General features: G+C 39.5%; 2 protein-coding genes across 5 annotated transcripts in view; one reads left to right on the forward strand and one right to left on the reverse strand.

Annotated features, from left to right (window-relative positions):
- kl (klotho) overlaps window positions 1-20,268 on the forward strand; it is an 88,657-nt gene extending 68,389 nt beyond the window's left edge. Inside the window, exons 4-5 of the mRNA XM_048532202.2 lie at window positions 11,220-12,360; window positions 14,653-20,268. Coding sequence (XP_048388159.2) covers window positions 11,220-12,360; window positions 14,653-14,981 — 1,470 coding nt within the window. The 3' untranslated portion in view covers window positions 14,982-20,268. The remainder of the gene's footprint in view (window positions 1-11,219; window positions 12,361-14,652) is intronic.
- A 2,517-nt stretch (window positions 20,269-22,785) lies between these two features.
- LOC125453193 (stAR-related lipid transfer protein 13-like) overlaps window positions 22,786-25,884 on the reverse strand; it is a 464,022-nt gene continuing 460,923 nt past the window's right edge. For all 4 annotated transcript variants that reach the window (XM_048532431.2, XM_048532433.2, XM_048532432.2 and 1 more), the window contains one exon: window positions 22,786-24,328. In XM_048532431.2, the coding sequence (XP_048388388.1) occupies window positions 24,211-24,328 (118 nt within the window). In that variant the 3' untranslated portion in view covers window positions 22,786-24,210. The remainder of the gene's footprint in view (window positions 24,329-25,884) is intronic.

Raw genomic sequence — 25,884 nt, forward strand, 5'->3', positions numbered from 1 at the left:
TTAATGATAAGTTTCACAAGATATAATAAAAAGACTGTACAATTTATTTATTCATTAAGAGTGATTTTATAAAATGGCTTGACACAATTGGTAGGTCCTTTTTCTTTGAATCAGAAAGTCACTTGAGGCCCAGTAGTGTTACTCATTTAGACAGAAGAGGCCCATGGTTCATAACATTATTGAAAAGAGCAATATCTATAACAACATTCAATCATGAACTAACACCGATAATAAAGAAAATAACTAAGCAGTCGCACCTTCGATCTGTTTGAGATCTGTGTGCTGAATTATTCCCCCATTGCAAGATGATTGGCTTTAAGTAATTTATTTCCTTAGTCAGCAATTAGAGACTTTCTTGAGAATGTATCAAGGGTCTAGATAACCAATGTTGTTCACTAACTTAATCCAACTTAATACCATCTCCTATTAATTCAGTCAGTGGAATCTTATCCATCTAGTCCTAATGGGAATGAATTGATTTGTATACTTTGTGATTGTTCTTTCCCAGCCCAATCTAATTAGCGTATCACCTCCAAATTCTGCGGCCAATCAGCAAGGCTTGTGAGATGAGGCATTCATTCTATCAAAGAGAGGGTTTCTAATTTAAAGGGACCACAACATGAGTTACAGGAGCTCAGCAGTATTTGCATTTTTAAGGCTGCTGCAACCCAAGAATGAAGAAGGCCTGCTCTCCACGTCTTTAACTTTTACCCGAATGTCATGATGCAGGATCTGTCAGCAAACATTTCTAAGGGCAGGAGTTTAAAGATAGTCTCTTCAACCACTTTGAAGTGGCTAAGGAAGGAAGCAGCAAGCATGTGCCACTTTCAACCTGGAGGCAGTGTACCAAGAGTAGGGTGGAAAAAGTGAGTGCCATAGCACCTCCATGCGACAAGCGCCCACTCCAACTTGCCCAACATTCTCCTGCATAATATTTCTCAAGCCAACACTTCTTGCAGCTACTCTAATTCATCTCCCTTCGGGTATCTCATTCTCCTCTCAGCAGCTAACACTCTTCAACTTCATCTGATTACCTTCTCACGTCTCTCAGTCAGTTTCCACAAATAGTACCCTTCCTTCCAGTCCACACAACTCATTGTAGACACTCATGCCTCTCTGTGCCCTCTCCCTGTGAGAGTTGAGAGATAGTGACCTGTGAGGGCATGGGTTGAGATGACTGGAAATGGGGTTCCACAAGTGACAGGCACCTGAGCAACTATTGGCAATGTGTGTCCTTGATCCACTGAGAAGGATATCTGGTCCTTGGAGACAGCAGATGTTAGCAGCTTCCTGCTTCAAGTGTTTGAGCCTTTTGTGTCATGGATGCTCAAGGTATCAAGAGAACTCATCCATTGCTGGTTGGGTGTCTCATCTCTTTCTAGCTGGATCTCAGTGATTGTAATTTCACCAAGTTCCTCTCTCCCTTCCAACTCCAGATTTACAGCTATTACTAGAATGCTTTTTGTACCTTCTAGAGTGAAGACAGGATTACCTTTGTTCATTTCAGCCACCTTTCCTTCTTATCTATGATTAACTCTCCTATTATCACCCTCTAAAGAACCAACCCTCACTTTATTTACTATTTTTCTGTTTAGATACCTGTAGAGACTCTTGTTATCTCTTCTTACATTCCTCGTGAACTTTTTCTTATCCCCTAATTTCTTCCTCCTCATCAACCATTTAGACATTCTGTTCTGACCAATTGACTGACCTGCCACCCATTTTTGTCCAGTTATTTATCTATTTCCTTACATTTGATGCTTTCCTTAACATTTTCAGTTAACCACTGATGGTGGGTCCTTCCATTGGATTTTTCTTTATTGTAGGGGTATACTTAATCTGAGTATTGTTAAATGTCTCTTATGTGAGTGCCACTGTGCTTGTTGATCAATCTCCTAGCCTAGTATCCCAGTTTACTTCAGCAAGCTAGTTTTCATGCCCACATTGCTGCCCTTCTTTAAGTTTAAAGTACTTGTCTTAGACCCATTTTTCTCGTTGTTAAACTGGATATAAATTTCAACCATACTGTGGTTGCTGTTGTCTAGAGCTACCCTTACTCTAGGGTCATTTAGAATGCTGTTACATTATACAATGCTATGTCAGATATATCCTGCTCTCAGTGCTTCTCTAGAAACTATCTTGAATACATGCTATAATTCCCAGGCTACCATTGACAATCTAATCTTTCCAGTTTGTATGTAGATTAAAGTTACTCCATGATTATTGCTGTCTCATTATCACAGCATTTCTTGTATACATTGTCTCACATTGTGGTTACTGTTAAGGGATCTGTAGACTACTTTCTCTCGTGAATTATTTATCTTGTTATTTCTCATCTCCACTTGGATTCTATATCCAGTTCTCCTGAATCAATGTCCCCTCTAAGTATTGCATGAATGCCATTTTTGATTTACAGTGCTACCATTCCACCTATAACTAGTTTCTTATTCTTCTTGAATGACATGAACAATTAAGATAAAAATGAGGTCACATTCCTGGTTATCCTGCAGCCACATGTTTGAATGGCTAAAAGATCATTTTTATTTATTTCAATGTGTGCTCCTTATTTATTTATTTTGTCATGAATGCTGTTGACAAGGTGCTGGTGAGCTGTCTTCTTGAAGAGCTGCAGTCCATTGTGTGTACTTGCACCCATAGTGCTGTAAGTGAGGGAATGCCAAGATTTTGAACCACTGACAATAGCTATTTGGTTCCAAGTCCGAATGGCATATGGTTTGGCGGAGAGTTTGCAGGTGGTGTTTTCAATTGCTGAGGTGATTGTAGAGACATTAGTGGCAACCTTTCAGGAATCACTGGAGTCAGGCAGGGTCCCAGAGGACTGAAAAATGGCTAACGTAATACTCCTATTGAGAAGGGAGAGAGACAGAATACAGGAAACTATAGGCTGGTTAGCCTGACCTTAATCATTGGTAAGATTTCAAGGATCCATTATTAAAGATGAGATTACACAGAACATGTGCTTGGTTGATGTACTTGGAAGAATACTTGGAAATGCAAGGTAAAATAGGGCTCAGTCAGTACAGCTAAGTCAAGGAGAGGTCATGTCTGACAAATCAATTAGAACTCTTTGTGGAGGTAGCAAGCAAATTAGGCCAAGGAAAGCTAGTGAATGTGATCTATTTGGATTTCCAGAAGGCCTTTGACAAGTTGCTACACAGGATGCTGCTCAATAAGGTAAGAGCCCATGGTCTTAGAAGCAGGGTACTGGCATGGATGGAGGATCGGCTGACTGGCAGAAGAGACAGTTAAAATAATGACGTTTTTCTCGAATGGCAGCCAATGACTAGTAGAATTTTGTGGGTTATAGTTCAGCGTGTTTCCATCCAACTTGTGCAGTACTTTGCAACTCCAAATATACGAACCAGGAGCAGGAACAGGAGTGGGCAATGTAGCCCTTAGCATCGGTTCTGCCATTTAATATGACCACGGCTGATCTCACCTTGGCCTCAACTCCACTTTCCTGACTGCTCTCCATAACCTTCAAACCACAATTAAAAATCTGTCTATAACCTCCTAAGTTTACTCAATGTCTCAACTCCACCACACTTTGGGTTAGGGATTTCCACAGATTCACAACCCTTTGGGAAGAGTAATTCCTCCTCATTTCTGTTGTAAATCTGTTACCTTTAATTCTCACACTATAACCTTATTCTAGATTGCCCCATGAGGAAATATCCATTCTACCTTTACTTGGTCAATCCCCTTTAGCATCTTGTAGACCTCATTCATTTAAATTCCAGAGAATATGCACCTAAACCAGTCAATATTTCTTCATACAATGAACTCCTCGTTTTTGGAATAGATTCTCTGAACTGCCTCCATTGCAACTACATCCATCATCAAGCCAAGCGACTAAAATTGTATGCAATACTCCAGGTTGGGTCTCACTAATGCATTTTACAATTGCAGCGACACTTTCCTGCTTATATATTCTATTCCTTTACCTATAAATGCCCAAATTCAACTTGTCTTCCTTTTTACCTGCAGCATACTAGTTTTCTGTGATTCATGTACAAGAACATGCAGATTCTTCTGAAGAACTCTGAGGTTACTCTCCATTTAGATGATAAGTTGCCTTACTATTCCACCAACCAAAATGGAAAACCTCTCATTCATCAATGCTAAACTTCTTCTGCCAAGATTTTGTCCAATTTGTCTAACCTATCCAGATGCATTTGTACATTTCTTACTACTTCATTGCAATACACTTTCCCACCTATTTTAATATCATCTGCAAATTTGGCTATAATACTTTCTATCCCAGCATCCATGTCATTCATATTAATTGTAAATGGTTGGGGCCCAAGAATCAGCATCAGCCCCCTACTAGTTTCAACTAGTCAATGAGAAAAAGACCCATTTACCCCAACTCTGCTTTCTGTTGGTTAGCCAATCCTTTATCCAAGCTAAAAAGAAAAACGCCCCGAACCCCAAGTGATCTTAACTTTGTATATTAACATTTTGTGGCACGTTATCTAATGTCTTCTAGAAGTCCAGATGTACTATCTCTGCAGGATCCTCATTATCCATATTTCTTGTGACATCATCAAAGAATTCATGATTCACTCTTCATAAAACCATGCTGATATTGATTGTATTTTGATTTCCAAAGGCCCTGCTATACTTCCTTAATAACAAATTCTAATAATTTCTGACCCTGCTGTGTGCTCTGTTTTATAGAGACATGGTTCACTCCTACTTCAGTGTGTTTGTGGGTGATACCAAAATTTGCAATAGATAACCTTCTTTACTGTCCACTATAGGATTACAAAGAGATCTTGATCAATTGGCTCAATGGTCTGAGGAGCAGCAAAGTTTAATTTGGATAAATGCAAGGTATTGCATTTTGGTAAAACAAACAAGGGCAGGACAATTAAAAGTGGCCCTGGGCTAGTGTTCTTAAACAGAGACCTAGGTGTTCAGGTATATAATTCTTTGAAGCTTTAATCACATAAACACAGGGTCGTTGAGAAAGCATTTAGCAAACTAGCCTCCATTGCTAAGACCAGGGAGGTGTTTGAGGGTGTACAGGACGTTGGTGAGGCCCCTTCTGGAGTACTGTGTCCAGTTCTGATCACCCTGTTATAGGAAGGATATTATTAACCTTTTTGAAAGGGTCACTTGACCTGAATCGTTAACTCTGATTTCTCTCCACAGGTGCTGCCAGACCTGCTGAGTTTTTTCAGCAATTCCTATTTTTATTGCTTATTAAGCTGGAGAGGGTTCAGAAAAGATTTACTAAGATGTACTGGAAATTGAAGGTATGAGTTTTAAAAGGAGAGGTTGGATGAGCTAGGACCTTTCTCACTGGAGCACAGGACGTTGAGGGGGTGACCTTATAGAGGTTTTTAACATCAAAAGGGGAAAAGATAAAGATAAATGGCAGATATCTTTCCCCAAGGTTGGGGGAATTCAAGACTATGCGGCACAGTTTTAAGGTGAGAGGAGAAAGATTTGTAAAGGACATTAGGGGCAACTTTTTTTTAAACACAAAAGTGGTTCATGCGTGGAATGAACTTTCAAAGAAAGTGGTGGATACAGATAGTTACAACTTCTAAAAGACATTTGGATAAGTACATGAATAAGGAGGGCTTGGAAGGATAAGGGCCAAGTGCAGGTAGGTGGGACTTAGTTTAGTTTGGGATTATGGTTGGCATGGACTAGTTGGACCAAATGGTCTGTTTCCACGCTTTATGACTATGATCTATGACCTGAGATACAGAATGTTTATCTTGTCTTTGTAACATCTATACCTGTCTGTTGGAATACTCTTAGGCTTATTCTCTCTGTCCCTTCCAACCATTCTCTGATCTTCATTTTCCACATTATTATTTTACTCTCCTGCTTTGATCCTACTGTCTGAGTTGCTTGATCTCTCAGCTGCCTTGTTTAGTTTAAAGCCCTCTCTACTTTCCTAGTTATACGATTCTCTGGAACATCAGTTCCAGCACAGATCAGTTGAAGACCATCCCAAAGTGACAGATCCCACTTTCCTCAGTATTGGTGCCAGTTCCCCTTGAGCAAAACCCTACTTTTCCCACATCAATCTTTGAGCCACACATTCATTTCTCTAATCTTATTTGTCTTATGCCGATTGGCTCATGGTTCAGGTGGTAATTCAGAGATTATTATCTTTAAGGATCTTCTTTCTAATTTATTTCCTAACTTTTCATACTATCTAAGAAAGGAAACCCCCTCATTATCCTTGTCTATCTGCTATCCCTATCATAAAGTTGACTAATTCCTCTAAAATCCAGTCAATACAGCCCCAAATTACTCCATCTCTCCTCATAACATAGTCCTTCCATCCAGAATCCACCTAGTAAACCTTCTCAGGCCTGCTTCTAATGCCAGTATACATTTCTTTAGAGAGGGTGACCAAAACTATACACAGTATTCCAGATGTGGCCTGACTTGTGCTTGATATAGTTCTAGCAAAACTTGGCTATTGTTATACTCTATTCTCTTTGAAAGGCCAACATTCCATTTGCCTCCCTATTACCTGCTGAACTTGAATGTTAGTATTTTGAGATTTATGCATGAGGACTCCCAGTTCGCTCTATACTGCAGCTTTTTGCAGTCTTTCTTCATTTCAGTAATATTTGAGCTACTCTGATCTTCCCTTTTATCCAATTGATAATTTGATAATTCTGGAGTGTTATTAGTGTCTTCATCTGTGAAGAATAATGCAACCTTTTTATTACCTACTCCTTTCAATGTCTACAACATTCTTTAGTTCTGCATCCCTCTGAGAACACAGTTCCATTCCAACTGTGGTCTCAGACCAACCCCTCTAGCTCACTAGTGATAGCTGTGCCATTGACTATCCATGTCCTTCGCTTTGAAATTCCCGCCCTAACCCCTCTATACTTTCCCACTACTCTCTTTCTTTGAGATCATCCATTAAAAATCCTGCTGTTTGACCTAACATCCTGTCAACCCTCTCCTAACATGCTGTGGCTCTGTATTGGTTTTTAACTGGCCACCTGGTTCTGTGAAACATTGTGGAAAGCTTTTCCCTGTTAAATAAGTTATAAAATCAATTGTTATTTATGTTAACACTCATTTCTTTTTCAAGAATGACTGAATAGCACTATGAAGAACTGAGAATGGGCATGATAAATGAAATGATTTCTTTCTGTATTGATTTCCTTTTGGCCTACCTACTTTTAGCAGCTCAGGACCTCAGTGCTGGCATTTCCTCCTTATCTTCCACTTCTGAATTCCCTTTCCTTTCTTTAAAACAATCCTTAAAAAAAATTATCACTTTGCATCTCTTGTGTGGATTAGTGTCAGGTTTTGCTAGATTACACCTCAGTGTGATGTTTTGCTACATTAAACGTATTGTATAATGCAAATTTCTACTGTTTTACTGTTCCATAATTTTTTTAAGTCACATGCATATCTTGCTAGGCAGTGTGGATCTGCTAATTGGCCTATGCTACTTAATGGATGATGTTGGTTGTTCATGTTTTAGTTCTGCTAGGGCAGCTACTGGGGCAAAGTGTTTGAGGGAAGCTGAGAGCACAAGGATCACTGGGTTTGAAAGCAGAATTGAATGTTGGAAATATAATCCAAACTACACTAAGAAAAGATTTTTCAGGCACATTTCTTTGGTCAAAAATATTAAATCTCAAATGTTGATTTCATTACTAAACTTATTTAGTCTTATAGTACATCCAGTCACTTTAACACTCCTATTAGATTAATGACAATAGGAATTCTGAGGTGTTCTTGCTTTCCCTCATTTAACTGTAGAACTAGGGTCGCTGTTTAATAATGTCACCCATTTAATACAGAGATAATGGAGTTCTTTTTTCTCAGAGGGAGTTATTAGTGTTTGGAACTTTTTACAATTAAAAGTAATGGAAGCTGAGTCTCTGAATATTTTGAAGGCAGCAGTAGATAAATTCATGATAGACAGGGACTGAAAAACTATTGAGGGATTCAGGAATGTAGATATGAGGTTATAAACAGATCAGTCATAACATTATTAAATAGTTGGTTAGGTGCAAGGGGCTGAATGTCTTTCATTAGCTTCATGTTCATGTGTTCAAATGTATGAACTAAGGAAATTTAAAATGGTGACCTTAGAGCAAACTTGCTTACTGTGGTTTTACATGAATACATTTATATGTACAAGTAAGCCGACTATGGAACTATAACTGACAGAGGGAGGTGGGAAATCATGGTTAGTACAGGTTCATTCATTTTACCACTTTTTTCCTTTATTGCCTCTTTATTTCTCCTTTTGTCTACTACTGTAGATTCTCTGCATTGTATAACATTAATTGTAATATCTTTACTGGTTTGTACATTTTTAACACTAACATAACAATGAAGCAACATGCATCTATATAATTAACAATCCAAAAGATGAGTAGATTAAACTCCTTAGACCTTCCTCACATTCTGGTCAGCCAAGTGGATGAGCAGGCAATTTGTGACCATCCCCTTCACAAAAATGCTTTATGCTTGGTGTCTGGGGTTGTTAAAAAAAAGCAACCGGTCATGACTCACTCTCTGAATTTCCTTTGCTCACTGTGGGGAATAGATTCATTTTTTTGCAAACCACCCACATTGAATCTGATGATGTATCTAAATGCTTTCTTCTTTGAAATCTATCAGCTTCTTCAAATAATGTGCTGAAGTTTTGCACAAAGACAATTGCAATCTGGTTATCATCTGTATGCAGGAGAATGGAGTTAATTGGGTAATTCTTCCAAAGAGCAGGCACAGACATGAACACATACCAACATACTAAGGAGAAGAAGTTGATCACTTAACCCCTCGAGCCTGCTCTGCCTTCAAAAAAATCGTGGCAGATCTGTTTGTATTTCAAATTTCACATTCCAGCTACCCCCAATAACCCTTGATACCCTCTCCTAACAAAAATCTATCAACCTCCATCTCAAAAATATTCAATGACCCTGCCTTTACTGACTTTTGAGGCAGACACTTCCAAAGTCACACAGCCCTCTGAAGACAAACATCTCCTTGGCCTTGACCCTGTTCAGTTGTATTATTCTATCATTATATTGCATTCAAATCTGTATGCCCAAGATCAGACAACAACTCGGGTGAAACTGGGAGGACCTGTGCTGAGGAACACAAAAGACTCTTTTAATGACTTATTGTTCTCCTGTTAGTGATCAGGCAATAACTGTCAGAGCATCATTTAAACACAGTCCAGAACTTCCTGCACTCTCATCTGTGATTTACGACCCTTTTGTTTTATTGCTGGGAAATCATGGGCAGCATATCATTTCTAATTGATGCTGTTACAGGGATTAGGCTCCTGCTGACATGTCCAGGTTTGTAACACCACCTCTGTAGAGGCTTACTAATAGAAAAATAAATTATCATATAATTTGTAAATAGCTTTTCATTATTGATTTTTATATTCAGCAAGAAAGAAAAGTTTCCATTTGTGATTTGCATGTCCTGTGACATCTTTACGCAGCTCTCAGTTGATAAATTACTTTAACAATGAAGTGTTGGATTTTACCAAGAAGGGAAGGTTGGCAAAATGGCATGTGTAGGCGTCAGGAATGTAGCCAAACCTTTTACGCCCTGGCATTTTTTTTAGTAGTGGGTGTGCCTGCCATCTCATGGGGATTAAGCCAAATTTGTTCTGGCAATCTCCCAGTGAGCTCCTGATGGGGGTGGGGGGTGGGGTGGTGGTGGGGGCAGGTGTTGTTTTTTTTGGATACTCCACAACCAAAAGCGATGTCCCTGGCAGCAATATTTATGCCTTTTGGCAACGGTACAACTTTCCCACCTCGCTGGAGCTTCCCAAAGCAGTGCCTCCCATGGTGTGAGTTTAATTCCAACAGGGTGTTTCATCTGATGTGGCAATGCTAATGTTATCCCCCAAACAAACTGGGTGTGGATGCCATAGTATTAAAGATTCAACACTTATTGGTTAGCTGTTATGTATAAACATTGAATTATTCGGCCGTATAGGTGTCTGGGCTAATATTAATTTCTTATGTTACATCAGACGAGGATGCTTTCAATACAGTGTCATGCTTCAATGATCTAAGGTATGATAGCAAATAGGACTTTTAGACCCTCAGGTCATATGCTAATAGACTAGTGACACTATTAGCATGTCTCTTAAAGACACGCTGATTGTGAGATATAAGACCAACCGTAGACCACACCTGCCTGACTTTGAGGGTGCATGGCCATTGAAATGCCTCATCTTTTAGTCACCATTGCTAGTCATGGTGATGCTGAGAGGGCCGAACTGCTAATTTTCTGATAAGGAAAGCAGATTTTAGGGGTGAGTGGAGGAGGAAATGCATCTGCATGTCCTACTACCCACTGCTGTGTGTTGACCCTCACTTTCAGACCCTGTTGCTCTGCAGAGTTCTATTTGTTGTCACACCCATTTAGTAAATAAACTCAGCTGACACTGTGCAGAGCTCAAGCTTGCAAATACCAAATTGGATAAGTGAACTCTTTGTTCTGCTCTGGCAGTTAAAACTGAGGGTTAAATTGTGGCTACTTCATCAAAAGAATTCCTCCATCCTCCCACTTATTTGGATATTACTGCAGAATTGTTTATATCACACTGATCACTCAATTTAATATCTCACTATACAGAACTCCTTCAGTACAGTACAGCAGTGACAACTAGTATCTGTGGTCATGCCTTGGAATTTGACGTGAGCCCACCAACTTCTGACTTGGGAGAAAATAGCTCACTGAACCAAAGTGAGATACGTAAGGAGGGTCAGTGCAGTTCTCTTATTGTTTCAAACAAGAAGCTTATTTTGGCACTTCATAAGATTTTGTCAATAGCTCTCTGGGCCCATCAAAATGTACTTCTGTGACCATTTAATTCTTTCAGTTTAGGATCAAGCTTGTACTCAGTTGTCAGGGTGTTGGCCTCTAAGTTGGCCCCGGTCATTGGTTGCCTTTTTCATGAAGCAGTGTGGAGACATGTTTGACATGGAGTGTGCCTAGAAACAATCCATTGGTTGATGAATAGAAGCCCTGGTGGTCGTGAAGCTGCATTTATAACTAATGACATCTGAGGCTCACTTTTAAACTCAAGGCTATAATAAACCTTTGTCTTTTTTGAGCTTTTAAATAATTAAGAAGGAATTCTAACTGTATCTAGAGAGTATAGTCATATAGCTTTGTTCAGTAGTGTTGTGCTATATTTTTGTCTTTTTTTTAATTCTTAGGTAGAATCTTCTCCTACAACTCCCCAATTTGTTGATCGCAATATCTACAAATGGGATATCAATGGCACGGGAAAGTTGCTGAAAGTCAAAGGAGTAATGGGCCAGCTGCGTAAGGCTCAATGCACCGATTACAGCACTATCAGACAAGAAATTTACCTCTTGCAGAATACACATGCCACTCATTTCCAATTCTCCCTCAACTGGTCACTAATCCTACCAACTGGCAACATAACACAGGTGACCAGAGCAAATCTGCGCTATTATAAATGCTATGTCAGTGAGCTTCTACGTGTGAATGTTACGCCGGTTGTTGTACTGTATCATCCTACTCTTGAAGATCAGCGATTGCCGTCACTGTTAGAAAACAATGGGGGCTGGATGAATCCAGCCACAATTCAGGCTTTCACGGAATATGCCAGGTTATGTTTCAGACAGCTGGGAAACAAAGTGAAGTTCTGGATAACAATGAGTGAGCCAAATGGCATAAAGCACTTAGTAGCACATAAAGCAAACTTTACGGTTTTAGGCCACAATTTAATTAAAGCACATGCTTTAGTCTGGCATCTCTATAATAACGAATTTCGCAAGACTCAAAATGGACAAATTTCAGTTTCTCTTCATGCTGACTGGGTCGACCCAGCTGACCCTTTCTCGAGGAATGATATAGAAGCAGCTGCTAGAAGTTTAGAGTTTGATATTGGTTGGTTTGCAGAACCTATTTTTGGCAGTGGAGACTACCCTTTCATCATGCGAGACTGGCAGAGCCAAAGGCAAAACATTGGATGGCACAATTCTTACTTGCCCTACTTCACCAATAAAGAAAAAGAGCTGATACGTGGCTCTGGTGATTTTGTGGCATTGAACCACTACACCACTCATATTGTACATCTAGAAAGTCAGTCTGGAGCCCAGACTGGTTATGAGTTCAAAATGCAACACCTGAAAGACACTACCTGGCTGGAATCACCAGACGGAAAAGCAGTTGTGCCCGGGGGTTTACGCAAACTCCTCAGGTGGATTAAATCAAAATATGGCAACATCCCTATTTATATCACATCGAATGGCATTGATGATGATTCACCCTCCAAAGATAAGTTGCGTGTTTACTACATTCAGAGTTACATTAATGAAGTTTTGAAAGGTAAGCCATTTTCCATGTTTTGATGGAGTTAGTGTTTGCATTGTCTAACACTGGTATTTATCAAGCCCTATCATTGTTAAACTTTGCCTGTATATCCCATATTTTTCTTGAATTTTCTGGTGATAGTTTGCATATGCAGGCATATGCATTTAAAAAATTTAAAAATGTAATTATTCTCAACTTTTTAAATGTGCTTTTACCCATATTATGTTTTTACTTACTTGTTTGCTTTTGCAATTAATTTACTCTGAAATACTTTAGTTCATCTCAAGAAGAAAGGTTCTCTATTCTATGGATGAAAACTCTTTCTTTCTCTTTTCATTTCCAGCGGCCTTTGTTGCTGATTTTCCTGGTTTTATTTGATTTTCTATCTTGCTTTTCTCTTTGTTTCTCATGTCTTCTTGCATCTAGACAAGTGAATTAACATGAACAATTGGTCTTCCTTAGCTGATGCCCACAGTCTGTCTGGAGCTTTCTCAATTTCTGTCATCTCTTCCTTTACAACAACTTGCATTTGTAGAGCGAAAAAATGTGTCAGAACTCTTTTCAAAGGCAAGAGAAAGATTGAGGCATTAGCCCAAAGATATGCTTTAAGGAGGCTATTTTAAAGAGGACTAATTTGGGAAAGCAAAATAGTTTTACAAAGTTCCAAAGAACAGGAAGATCAAAAACTGAAATATTTAGTTGGTTAGAAATATTTATAAGTGAGTGCATTTTGAGTCAGTTAAAATCAGATCCAATAATTTTGCCAATGATTGAACAGAACGTGTAGAATAGAAGAGATGGAGCATGCAGCTGGAGAAAGAAACATGGGTCGGAACCACGGAATCATTTGAAAAACTAGTTCATGTGCCTTGAAATCAATACAATAGAATTTTTAAAAAACTGCAGAGTTTTAACAGTGAGAACTAGAAGGTAAAGTCATCGGGTCCCAGAGGGCTGTTCTTTTAACAGCAAGGAATGACTGGCGATGTTTTAACCTGAGTGTTACCATACCTCAGGCAAGGTGGAGAAGAAGAGTTCTTCATGGTCACCTCAGTCTGTGCAGGAATTGAACCCACACTATTGGTGTCAGGTTTCATCACAAACCAACCATCCAGCCAACTGAGTAACATATGTTCAAGACTTTTTGAGAGAGAACAAACATTACAGAATCACAGATGAGGTGAAGTTTGAAAGAGGTGGTGGTTAGGAAGTCACCGAGGACAGCATTTGAAAAATCACAAGAATGGAAATGTGGGTTAAGATTCTGACAGCACAAAGGGAAATTTTGAAACAAATGGATAATATTCTAGAGTTGGAAACACGCATCCTGCTAAGATATGATGGGAGAAGGGCATTTTAATGCTGAGTAAACCATAAAATGATAAAGCTGGAGCCAATGCATGCAGCTAATGGCATGAACCAAGGATGGTTCATCAATGTTTGCAGGATTCCTTGCTTATTACTTACATTTTCACTTAATTTCTTCTGTCATTTCCACCTGTTTTCCATTAAAAACATTATTGGTTGAGCCATGGGGTGGCCTCTAGTTCAGGATTGATGACCTAATAATATTTCAAATGTTTCTTACAGCCCACAAAGGGAATCATGGGATTTCTCAGTTGATGCAAGTTCCAAAATGTGTAGTAAATATGTTCACCCAATGTGGAGGTGGGGAGAAGTAGTGAGTAGAATGTTCCACAACTGGGAGTTGATGCAATCAAAAAATAAAATGAAATCACAACAGAAACTTGTTCTGTCTCAAAATCCTCCTGCCTTACCTCAGGTGCTGCCTTCCATATGAATCATTAAACTACTATTTGAGGTGGATGGAGATGGATAATTACACTTTTAAGAAAAAATAGCAGGAGGTTTTCCCACTGACCTGCCTAACATTCATTGCTTAATTAAATTTACCCCTCACGTTGCTATTGTACTGCTGATTGTGAATTTTGCAATGTACATAAATTAACTGATACATTTACGTCTACAATAAACAGCCTGTCTACAGGTTGAATTAATTTTATAAGGATTGAGAAAGACTTAAAATGAAACGTTATTGTGTGTATTGATGGATTGTCTGCCCATTATAAGACTTAATTGAAGTCATCTGGTAGAAATATCATACTGTGCATAACAGAGAGATGATCTGACATTGCCTACTTTGAACCCTTGCCAAAGCTGTGATGTCCTGAAGATGTGACAAGACAGCGTATATATTCAAGCTTATGCCCATTTTCACAAAATATTTACGTTGTGGTTGTGCACATCATGCGATTTATCCTTTCATGCATTCAATTTGTTTTCCAGCCTTAAAACTAGATGGAGTAAACATTCATGGGTATTTTGCTTGGGCCCTAAGAGATATCGATGAACCAAACTATGGCTTCTTCACTTCTAATCGAGCAGCTAAGCTCTCTGTTGAACATTACAGGAGAATTGTAGATAATGGCGGATTTCCTACATCAAATACCACCAGTACAAAATGTTATCAAGACTTACATTCTTCTGCAAAGTGCAATCCTTTGTTCTTCAGAAAACAGTTGCTGATTTTTGCATTATGTACTTTAAGTGTTTTCACTGCAATTATGTTTTTAATTATTTATTATTCTACAAAAAGGTGCAGAAAATATAATTAAAGCATTCTATTGAAAGAGATATTAACTTGTTTGGAGGAAGGTACTCATTTATAGTTTGACCAGAGTGATACTTAAAGAAAAATTCTTTCTGATCAACAATCTGACATTGGTTTTTCATTCTAATTTTCATTTTCTGTCTAAAAGGTTTTCGCCAATTCTGTCCTAATGGTAGTAACTTAAATTTGCAGTAATTCACTATTTAATGTGGCTAAGTCTGGATAGCGATTGCATAATTGACTGTTGAGTAATATCATAGTCGAGCCATTCTCGTCCCCACCCTACAGCCATATACGCAGGGGATCATTTTAAGTTTGTGTGCTGAGTGGTAGCAAATTGGCAACAAATTTTGTTTTGTTGATGTCAGTAAAAATTGGGAAGACAGGGAAAGACATAATACATGGTCTGCTAATTTGTTGTTGCCTGTTTCAAACCGTTACACAAAGCTAAAATGTATCTGAACCCTCTTCAGCATTACATAGCAGTCAAGGAGCATGATGTCATCTCCTTCATATAAGGCTAACTGTAGCTTCCAAATGATCAACCTGCTTGAAATCAGCTAACTCAGGACATACTAGAGATCAAATGTAGATATCTCTTAATCTGTAGCAGGCAATGAGTATAAGCATTGACAGACCATGCCTCCTGCTGATGTAAATTTGAAGAATGTAGTATAATGAATGTAGTATAATTCACTTTGAGCAGAGCAGGAGTGTCATTGCCAAAAAGTGACAGTTAGATCTTTAATGCAATCTTTCATCTGTAATGCTCCAGATGGATGAATATTGTAAATTTATGTTTACCCTAATTCATTACTCCAATTTTTGTTTTAGTATCCATTCATTTCAACGTAAAAGATATAGTGTACCTGCAAATCTATATTTCCAGTATGCACATGAAACACCAGGCTCTCAAGGGGAGCTGATAGCCTAGTGGTATGAGATAACAAGTTGTAGAGCTGGATGAACAAAGCAAGCCAAGCAGCATCAGAGGAGCATGCTTGGCCTGCTGTGTTCATCCAGCTCTACGCCTTGTTATCTCAGATTCTCCAACATCTGCAGTCCTATCTCTGAAACAAGCCTAGTGGTATTATTGCTGGAATATTCATCCAGTGATTCAGGTAGTGTTCTGGGGATCTGGTTCAAATTCCATCATAGTAGTCGGTGGAATTTGAATTCAATAAAACTCTAAACTATAGAGTCTAATGTCAACCATAAAACCATTATTGATCATCAGGGAAAAGTCCATCTTGTTCACTAATATCTTTTGTTAGGAAGGACATTTACCATTTTTACCCACTCTGGCCTATGTGTGTCTCCAGACCTACAGCTTGAAGGTTGACTCTTAACTGCCCTCTGGGCTATTATGGATGGACAATAAATGCTGACCTAGCCAGAGACCCTCATCCTGTGAATGATAAAAATAAGTCAGGATGACTAAAGACTTTATATTGTTTCTCAAAACAAAGAAATTTGGGGAGGCCCACTGTGGCAAAGTGCTGTGGAGCAGATCTCTTAACTGCCTACTATCGGTCAGAGCCCAAAATGAGATAGAAGAGACTTCATCGTACACAGGGTATGCTTCCAGCACCTGTAAGGGAGCAACAGCAACATTTTCCTCTGGTCTTTGGCCATGAGGTCTTGGGACAGAATACACAAAATGAATGTTACCACTGCTGGGAGAGATCGGGAACCAGGGGACATATATTTAAGGTAAAGGGCAACAAAATATACATTTGATGGAAACACACTGGGTGACTTTTAGAGGGATCTGAGTAATGCGGTTATGGTGAGACGTGGAGCAGAATCAGATGATAAGTGCAGTGAGGCCTTTCTCTCTGTCAAGATCACCTCTCTTTATCTTTTCTACTTTTCACAAGTGGTAGTGGAGAGATGCCAATTGACACATTATTGATTGTTAAATGCCTTATTAGCACCACAATTTGCCTTATTAATATTCAGACTCCCATCTTACCATATTTACCAAACAAGCTAAATTTCAGGAAACCTTGACAAAGAAACCAGAGTGTGTTCCTGGCAAATTCAGCTCATTGCTTGCTCTGAACCATCTCCACATTACCTGCAACCAAACAAAAGCTCAGGGCATAGTACTAACTCATTGGCAGTAGCTTCATTCAGTCATCCTGCATGGATATTGGCATCTGACATGTCAGCCCACTATGCCCATCCTAACACTTCAAATCTGGAAGCACAGAATTGCTGGGCACACCGGTAATATGTATTGAAAAGCTGCAGAGGGGTCACTTTTTACACAGGGACAGATACCCGGCTCTCTCACTTAGTGCCTCCCTGCATGCTTGCAGCATCTAGGTCTTGCCTTACCAATTAGCACAGCCACACAATCAGGCAGCTTGCCTTGCTACCAATCATTCATCAGATATTGCTGTATGGCAGGATGCTACATCAATTTCACACTTAAGCCAGTAACGTATGTGCCAAACATGCTGCAAGCAAGCAACCATTTATCCAACACCTTCAAATCCTTGGAGGAGTCTGTCGGTTAAGGGGTCCCAATTTAGCAAGTTAAGGGCAGCCTCACATACTTGTCCAACGTGTTGACCAGGCTTATGCTTCTGGTTGGAGAATTCTTGATCGGGAGTCCATGCCTCTGCTGTCCAGGATGTAAGCCACAGCCAGTCCATTGACTCTGTAGAAGCAAGTTTTAGGTGGGGGTGTGGTGTGTGGGGCTAATGCAGTTGGAAGATGTCTTGGCACCAGTCAGGGGTCTCGGCACATTTCACCCATATCTGTCGACTCATGTTGGTTGAGGGCTTTGGGCATGGTCAAGCCATCATTCCATCCTCAAAAACTGAAGGGTCAGTTGTGGCAGGTGGGGGGTGAAATTGCCACCACAGATATGGTACTGAGCCTTGGCACATTAATCATTGGGATTGGGATCTACAGGCTCTTGGCAAGGGTGCAGCATAGTTGTGAATGGTGTGCAGGAGGATTTCAAAGGGAATGATACTGTAAAACATGGCTGGGGAGGATGCAATGAGGGAGGGAGTCACCAGTGGTTAGTAGCACCCTGGCTTTATAACGATGTATGTGGGAGAAACTGAAATTAACACAGAAGGCATGGTCACTTTAAATGTTAGAGTTTGGGTGGGAAGGTTAGGCAGGTGTTTAGACAAGCTTGGTGGAGGCTTAGGGAAGTGTGAATCCTGTGGGGTTAACAGGATGGGCCACTACAAAGGGGATGTTGATAATTGGAGGCTCACAGATACTTGCAGGCTGGGCGCTGGGAACCACTGGCAGAGGAACTTGAAAGTGTGCAATGGGAAGAAAACGGTTGTGAAAACAATCAGAGTGGCTGCGTTAAGTGTCTCAACCTGTGAGGGAGACGGCTGCTGAACATACTATTCAAAAAGCTTTTAAAAGTCACTGGCCCCTGAAACATGTATCACATGGGCCTGTAGGCTACATACTGCCTGCCCATTCTACAGCATCGATCCCTTTGCAAGTGGCATCTTATTGCCACAGCTACTGCCAGTAGCTACGCACTGCACATAACAGGATCCCAATGTTAGACATCATTAGGGGAGACACATTGGCCCAGTGGCTAGCACTGCTGCCTCACAGCGCCAGGGACCTAGGTTCGATTCCAGCCTCGGGTGACAGTCTGTTTGGAGTTTACACATTCACCTGTGTCAGTGCAGGTTTCCCCTGGTGCTCTGGTTTCCTCCCACAGTCCAAAGATGTGTAGGTTTGGTGGATTGGCCATGGGAAATGCAGAGTTACAAGGCTAGGGCAGGGGGTGTGATTCTGGGTGGGTTGCTTTTTAGAGGGTCAGTGTGGGCTTTTTGGGCCAAATGGTCCACACTGTATGGATTCTATGGGAGGGTAGAAGGTGCCAGCAGCACATAAAACAACATGTATGCATTGTATGTAGCTGTATGTGGTAGATGCTCAGCATAAACTTTTCTCCGTGAGGCCTAGTGTGACCATGAACTGCTGCTGTATAGTGTGATAATATTTACCTCCTGGAGCTAAAGACTCATAAGCAAATACATGAAAGTTAAAGTCAACATTTATGTACAAAGTTCAAATAGTAAGTGCCATCAAAGTGCCTCAGTAAATTATCTTCTTTCCCTCCCTTTCACTATGTCACAGCTGGGTTGAAGTGAGCCTGCTCTGATGTAGACACCACTGGCCTGGAGGTTTAACAGAGTGATCTGGGGGTGTTTATGTCTGAATAGGCCAAGCTTAATGAGGGTCTTCTTATCAGAAGCAAGCTGCTGCTCCTCAGCTTGAACTTACAAGGATCAGTGTAGGTCAGGCAGGATGGAGATGGAGGGCATGGCTATGTTGACAGTGCCCTGATTGGAAATTACCAGAGATGACAAACCTATACAGGGCACTCCTCCACTGGTGCGGGCTCCCTATGCTCTGTTATAGGCTGCCTTCTCCTGAAACAAGAAAAGTAAGGGAGAATGGGGAAGTGTGTAAGATCTTAGTAGCTGGCACAGCTGTTGGTATTGATGCATGTGTTAGAAGGCGGTAGGTGTTCTGAAGGGCTAAGGAGGCAGCATGGTGGGCATGCTAGGTTAGTGCTGTGGACCACTGAGGATGGTGAACGTGTGATGGAAGTTGTTTCAAGCAATAGTGCAAGTGGGACAGCTTGTACAGTGGTATAGTTGAGTGCAATACCAGAGACAGCATGCGAGAGGTGACAGTATGGAACTTATCCTGGCAGAGGAGGAAGACCTTTTTACTGCATTGCTGGCAGTTCCTTGGAGATGACATTGACTTGGGTGGCAACCTCAGATAACGTTTAGCAGGATCTGGCAGCTCAGCATCATGCACTAGTCCTCCAGGAATTGTACAGTCCTCCTTTGTACCACCCCGTCCACCAAGACCTTAGAGCCCCTGTTGTTACGGGAACAGCGATGGTAACATGAGACAGAAATCAGACTTGAGAATGCCACAGGGATGTTGTAGGCAATGAGATGAGCTTGGTAAGATACGGTGAGAAAACCTACCAGTGACTAACTTTCCAAGAATTCAACACGACTCAGATTTACCAAAAAAAAACAAGATTCAGCCCTTGATCTAATAGCTTGATATAGATCAAGAAAGTTCAGACATAAGCAGCTCTTAGAAAAGGCCGGCTGTCAGTGAAGTTTAACAATTTTAACACAAGTGTATAATTTAAATAGAAATAAAAGTGCTGAAAATATATTTTTAAGATGTGCTTTTTTGTGTTAACAGTTTGCTTATTGTTGTTTGTAATGATGCTATTTGTAAATAAAACAATTTCCCTTTGTAAAATATGCATGCAACAGAATTAAATTGACTGAAAAATGTTCATTAAAAAGTATAACACCACTGCTGTCTGTCTTCTTAGTTTTGTTCCTTTGAACCAGTTACCAAATTGTTAACTGACTACCCGATTGTCTCAAATATTCAGTGCAGCTATGGATATCACATGTTCGTTTGAAACTCAAATATATTTTTTGTTATTCACTTATGGGAGGTTGGCACTGGTTAGGCCAGTATTTATTGACCATCCTTTATTACCCGTGAGATGGTGATGGTAAGCTGCAGTTTTGAGCTGTTGCAGTGTATGTGCTGTTGGTAGACCCATAATACCATTACATTGTTCAAGAATCTTGACTCAACAATACAGAAGGGACAGCGATAGATTTCCAAATCAGAATGAGATGGACTTGGGGGTGAACTTGCAGGTGGTGGCGTTCAAGTATCTGCTGCCCTTCTCCTATTAGGGGTTGTGGGTTCGGAAGGTGCTGCCTAAGAAGCATTGGTGAATTTTTGCAGTGCATCTTGTACTTGGCATATACTGCTGTCTGTGCATCAGTGGTGGAAGAACTGATTGTTTGAGGATAGGGTGCGAATCAAGCAGGATGCTTTGTCCTGGACGGTTTTAAATTTGTTGAATGTTGCTGGATCATCTAGACAAGTCAGGGCTATGGTCAGGTGGAAAGGCTTTGGGGGGGAAGTTAGGTAGGGGGTTATTTGCTGCAGAATTCCTGATCTCTGAATGAGCCACATAAGATACAGTAGCTACAAGAATAGGTCTGTTACTGGTCAATGGTAACCTGTCGGATGTTGATAGTGGGGTTTCAGTGATTGCCCCTTAATATTTAATGGCATTACCCAATGGTTGGATTTTCTTATTTGAGATTGCCATTACCTGGCATTTGTATGGTACAAATATGTTACTTGCTACTTGTTGATTACCATAGTGGTAATTGTGAAGTTCAATACGGCCAAAGCTTGACAGAAGTAACTTCCACCCCCACCAAAAGAACAAACCTGTTAGAGCTTGTAAGTGCAGAAAAATATAACTGAATAAACTAACATTACGTAAATAAACCATTGGCTGGCGTCATGGCGTATCTTTATGCTGAAATTGTGTCCTGATCAGTAAACCTAAATGATTTAAGTTATGATGCAGCGATGAGTTAATGTGTGAGAGCGTGCGTGTATAAAAGGACAAAATGTTTTTATGCTGACTGAAGAATTTTAAGTCTAGGAAACACTCATTAAAACTCAAAGTTCATGCCAGCTCCCTATAATTACTAAGCTTCCTCTAGTTGAAAATAACTTACATTCCCTTCTGAAGTAATTAAAATATTGCTGAAATAATGCTTATAGTAAAACATTTCTCATTCTAATAATGCAGAAAAAGATTACTGGACTGTGGGGAGCTCTTCGAAATACATTTAGAATGCTCAAAGTTTTATTTTAAAAATTCTTTTCGTAAGAGTGTAGTAAGTATGAGATGATTACTGAAATACTCCTCCACGAACTTAATTTTCTTCCCTTCCTGCACTTGACCGATTTTTAATAAGCGTACTGGCTAACACAAAGGGATAAATGTATTGATCCTGTTTCAATGGAATGTAGAGACAAAGTGCAAAATTTGATTGAGTCTTCTGCAGACATCTCTTGTTCAAATTGGGAAAGCAGATTCCAGGAAATTTGTCAAATATTCAAAATGTCAAGTTGCAACACTACCCAAATATGCTAGATAATGTGCGATGGCTCTTGCATTTGTTGCTTTGGTTCAATGGTGGCTCTCTTGCTCAAGTCAGAAGTTAAAGGATCAGATTTCACTTCTGATTTCGAGTGCATAATCTAGGCTGACAGTTCGATGTAATACTGAGAAAGTGATGCACTGACTGAAGTACTATGCTTTGACTGAGATATTAAACCAAGGTCCGTCTACCCTTGCCTAAGTATGCAAAGGATATCATAGCAAGAAAGGCTATGCCCAGAAGCTGGGAAACATGTCATGCAAATACAAAGTTTTCACTTTTTAAAACGGTCATTAGGTGGCTTCTTTCTTGAGATCCCCTGTTCTCAGTTTTCTTCTTTCAGGTGGTAGAGGTGTGTGATATAGGATGAAAAGCAGCCATGTTGGCTGTATTTAAGTAGTCACTACCAGGAAATTGTTTAGTCAGTAACCCACTTATCACTTCGCTTTTTACTTCCCCTGTATATCACACCCCCTGACATTTTAAAGCACCTACTCAAACCCTACATCCTCCAAATCACCCACTTTGCCCTCAAACTCCACCATTCACTTCTTTTGCGTTCCCAGTTTAGGGCTGTCCAACTGATTCTAGATTAAGGATAAAAATGAAAACTAATTTACTACACAATATATAAACTGTACATCTTAAGATATTCAAGTGGTATTTCAGTACAAATGAAATTGCCAAAATCTTCCATGTGACTAATACCAAGAAATTCTTTATATGATGTAATCTTTATTAGTGCATTTTATAATGAGGAAAAATAAACTCTTTATACAAGAAATAATGAAAACTTTTAACCACAAATATTTTAAATGTATCGGAAGTTCTTACTCTAGTATTAGATAAACATTATTTACAGTCAAAACAAATCCAACAAATGAGGTAAAAATGAGGTATAAATAGTTACATCCTTAAATAAAATTCCTGGTCATACTGAATCCCAATCAGAGGCAATAATACTATGTTGAAAATATGGTCCAAGTATAACCACTTGATTCATGCACATATAAAAAGTGACTACACTCAGTAAGAATATGACTGTGACTAAGTGGCACTGACAGTATTTTTTTTCACTATTGTTTACCAGTAATTGCACCATGTTGTATATGAAAATAATACTGTAAAAATGGTAATGCGCTTTAAAACATGCCCAGTATAATAGGTGTACAATGAAGACTGCATTCTTTGCAGAAAAATTCTTAACAAGATTTCAGTAAAAATTCCTATTTTTGCTAATCAACGGTGAACAATAAATTACTGAAATGTATAATTTCTTTTTAAATACATACTTGCATGTTTGCTGGAGGAAAGGTCCAAAGATTTTGTGAAATAATCTATCTATACATGCGCATTATTTTCAGCTCTGTTGTTTTTCTTGACTGTTTCCAACATAGATAAAGTCAAGCTAAAACTGCATCAAAGCAGATCTGACCTCAAAAAGTCATTGTGAAATTGGCCTTGTTGTGCAAACATCTGGCTCACAATAGCAAAAAATCAGCTTAAAATTCTATGGCAAGATTTGGGATCCAAGAGCTAGAAATACCAGCTAGACAGCCAGGCATCACAGCAAAATGTTATGCTTAAAATACAGATACAGAATATATATATATATATATATATATATTTTATACTTCATACAGATCTTTATTATCTACATATATATATAAAATAAAAATGTTGATGCTTCTCAGAAGCATTTATCCTCACACCATGCAAAGCACAGTTTAAAATTCTGTTTGGATTTATGATCTCAATTTTTGTATGAGGCCCACAATAATTATCTAGACTCCAGGCTTAGTTTTCCACCGAGTATATATGGATAAATTAAAAATACAATTATTGAAAGTGACTTTCTAAACAGCTCTAGATGCATGGTTTTATACAAATCTATCCAGTAAATGGCACAGGAATTGCACCAAGTTTGAATCAGGCCATGAAGAAAGGCACTGCAATACATAATATAAAATCTAGCTATGGATGATGCTGGTCAGCACCACTGAGTATTTGCAATCTAGAGGATAACTATGGCAATCAGGACAGTACAGTACCATAAACAGCCTTGGCAAGTTTATTATTCAATATAAAAAATTACAACTGTCTTTGCTAGCAAGGAAGCCATTCACTATTACTGTGAGCTATTTATATATTTGCTTCTAGGAATCAACTTTCCCATAAAATGGCTTCCCTTCCAATATATAGTCTTCCATTTTAGATTTTGGTTTCCGGACCTTCTGAATTTATAGGTTGAAATGAGATTCTGATCCTTTCAGCATCTGCTGCACAGAGACATCCAAAGGCTTTGTTGTACCATTCTGGAGTCCGCCCTCTAAAGATGTCAAAATGTTTAGATATTAGTGTAATGAATTCTCCAGACTGAAACAAACGTACACAAATATTGGGACATGAGACAGCATCAGCCTTCAGTTAAATTTGAGTTAATCATTTGCACTCAGCCACAACAATAGACCACAAATGACTAATACATATTACATGCCAATATATGACCATTAAGTTCAAGAAACAAAAAACTTTAATTTTCTGAAAGAAAGATTTATGCTCTTTAAGTCACAAGAATATCTACACTGTTTTAATACACCACTGAAAAAGACAGCTATAACAAAAAATAAAAACAGAAAACGTTGGAGTGTACAGATCACCCCATATGTGATAAAGAACAAGTCCACATTTTGGGTACATTTCATGCCCAAGTTCAAATGAATAGCATGACTTGAAATGCTGGTCTACTTTCTTTTATCATATGCTGATTCATTAGCTGTATGCTTCCAGCAGCTTCAGTTTCTACTTCAGGTAGACAGTAATGCTACATTCAATAATAGATGGCTGACAGCTAGAAAGCAATAATTTAATTGTGCAGCACGATATCATTAATCAGAGTGAAGCTTCAGCAGTTTGCATTATCAGCAGAATTACAAAATTGACTTACTGCCTTGAAAGACAATGCCCAACACCTTTCTTTGTATTGTCACATTTTGGACTTTTTCCCTTTATATGCTGTGATCTTAGTTGAAGTTGTCCACAGAGGACTCTGGCGCAGGAGCAGGCCATTCAGCAGGATCATGGCCGATCTGGTTGTGGCCTCAACTCCATTTTCCTGCCTGCTGCCCAATCAACCTCATCCAATAATCCTCAACTATCTTTTCTAGTGAAAACCTAACTCCACCTTTAAAAAATTTTGTTAGCCAGTATCCACAGCGTTCTGCAGAAGACTTCCACAGCCTAATGATCCTCCGAGAAAAAAAAACTCATCACCATCTTAAAGGGGAAACATCTTGATCTCAGGCAATGACCATCACCAATAACAGACCACCTAACCACTGTACCTTGCAGGTCAGAAGCCAGGAATACGGAGGTCACCTCCTGACTCCCTGAAGCCTGTCAGCTATAAGACACAAGTTAGGAGTGCAGTAAAATATTTCCTATTTGCCTGGATGAGTGCAGCTCCAAAACTCCAGAAGCTTGACACCATCGAAGACAAAGCAGCCTGTTTGGTGCATGTCCATAAATATTCACTCCTTCTACCACCAATGCTCAGCAGCAGTGTACTATCTGCAAGATGCAATGCAGAAACTCAAAACTCCTCAGTCAGCACCTTCCAAATCCATAGCTACTTCCATCTAGAAGGACAAGGGCAGCCAATACAAGGGAACACCACCACTTTCAAGATCTCCTCCGAGCTACTCACTACCTTGCCTTGGAAACATACAGCTGTTCCCACACGGTTGCTGGATCAAAATCCTGGAATTTCCTCTTGAACTGCATTGTGGGTCAATCTACAGCACCTGGGCTGCAGCCGTTCAAGATGGCAGCTCATCACCACCTTCTCAAGGACAACTAAGGACAGGCAATAAATTGCTGGCCAAC

The sequence above is a fragment of the Stegostoma tigrinum genome, chromosome 6 (assembly GCF_030684315.1).
Source record: "Stegostoma tigrinum isolate sSteTig4 chromosome 6, sSteTig4.hap1, whole genome shotgun sequence".
NCBI lineage: Eukaryota > Metazoa > Chordata > Chondrichthyes > Orectolobiformes > Stegostomatidae > Stegostoma > Stegostoma tigrinum.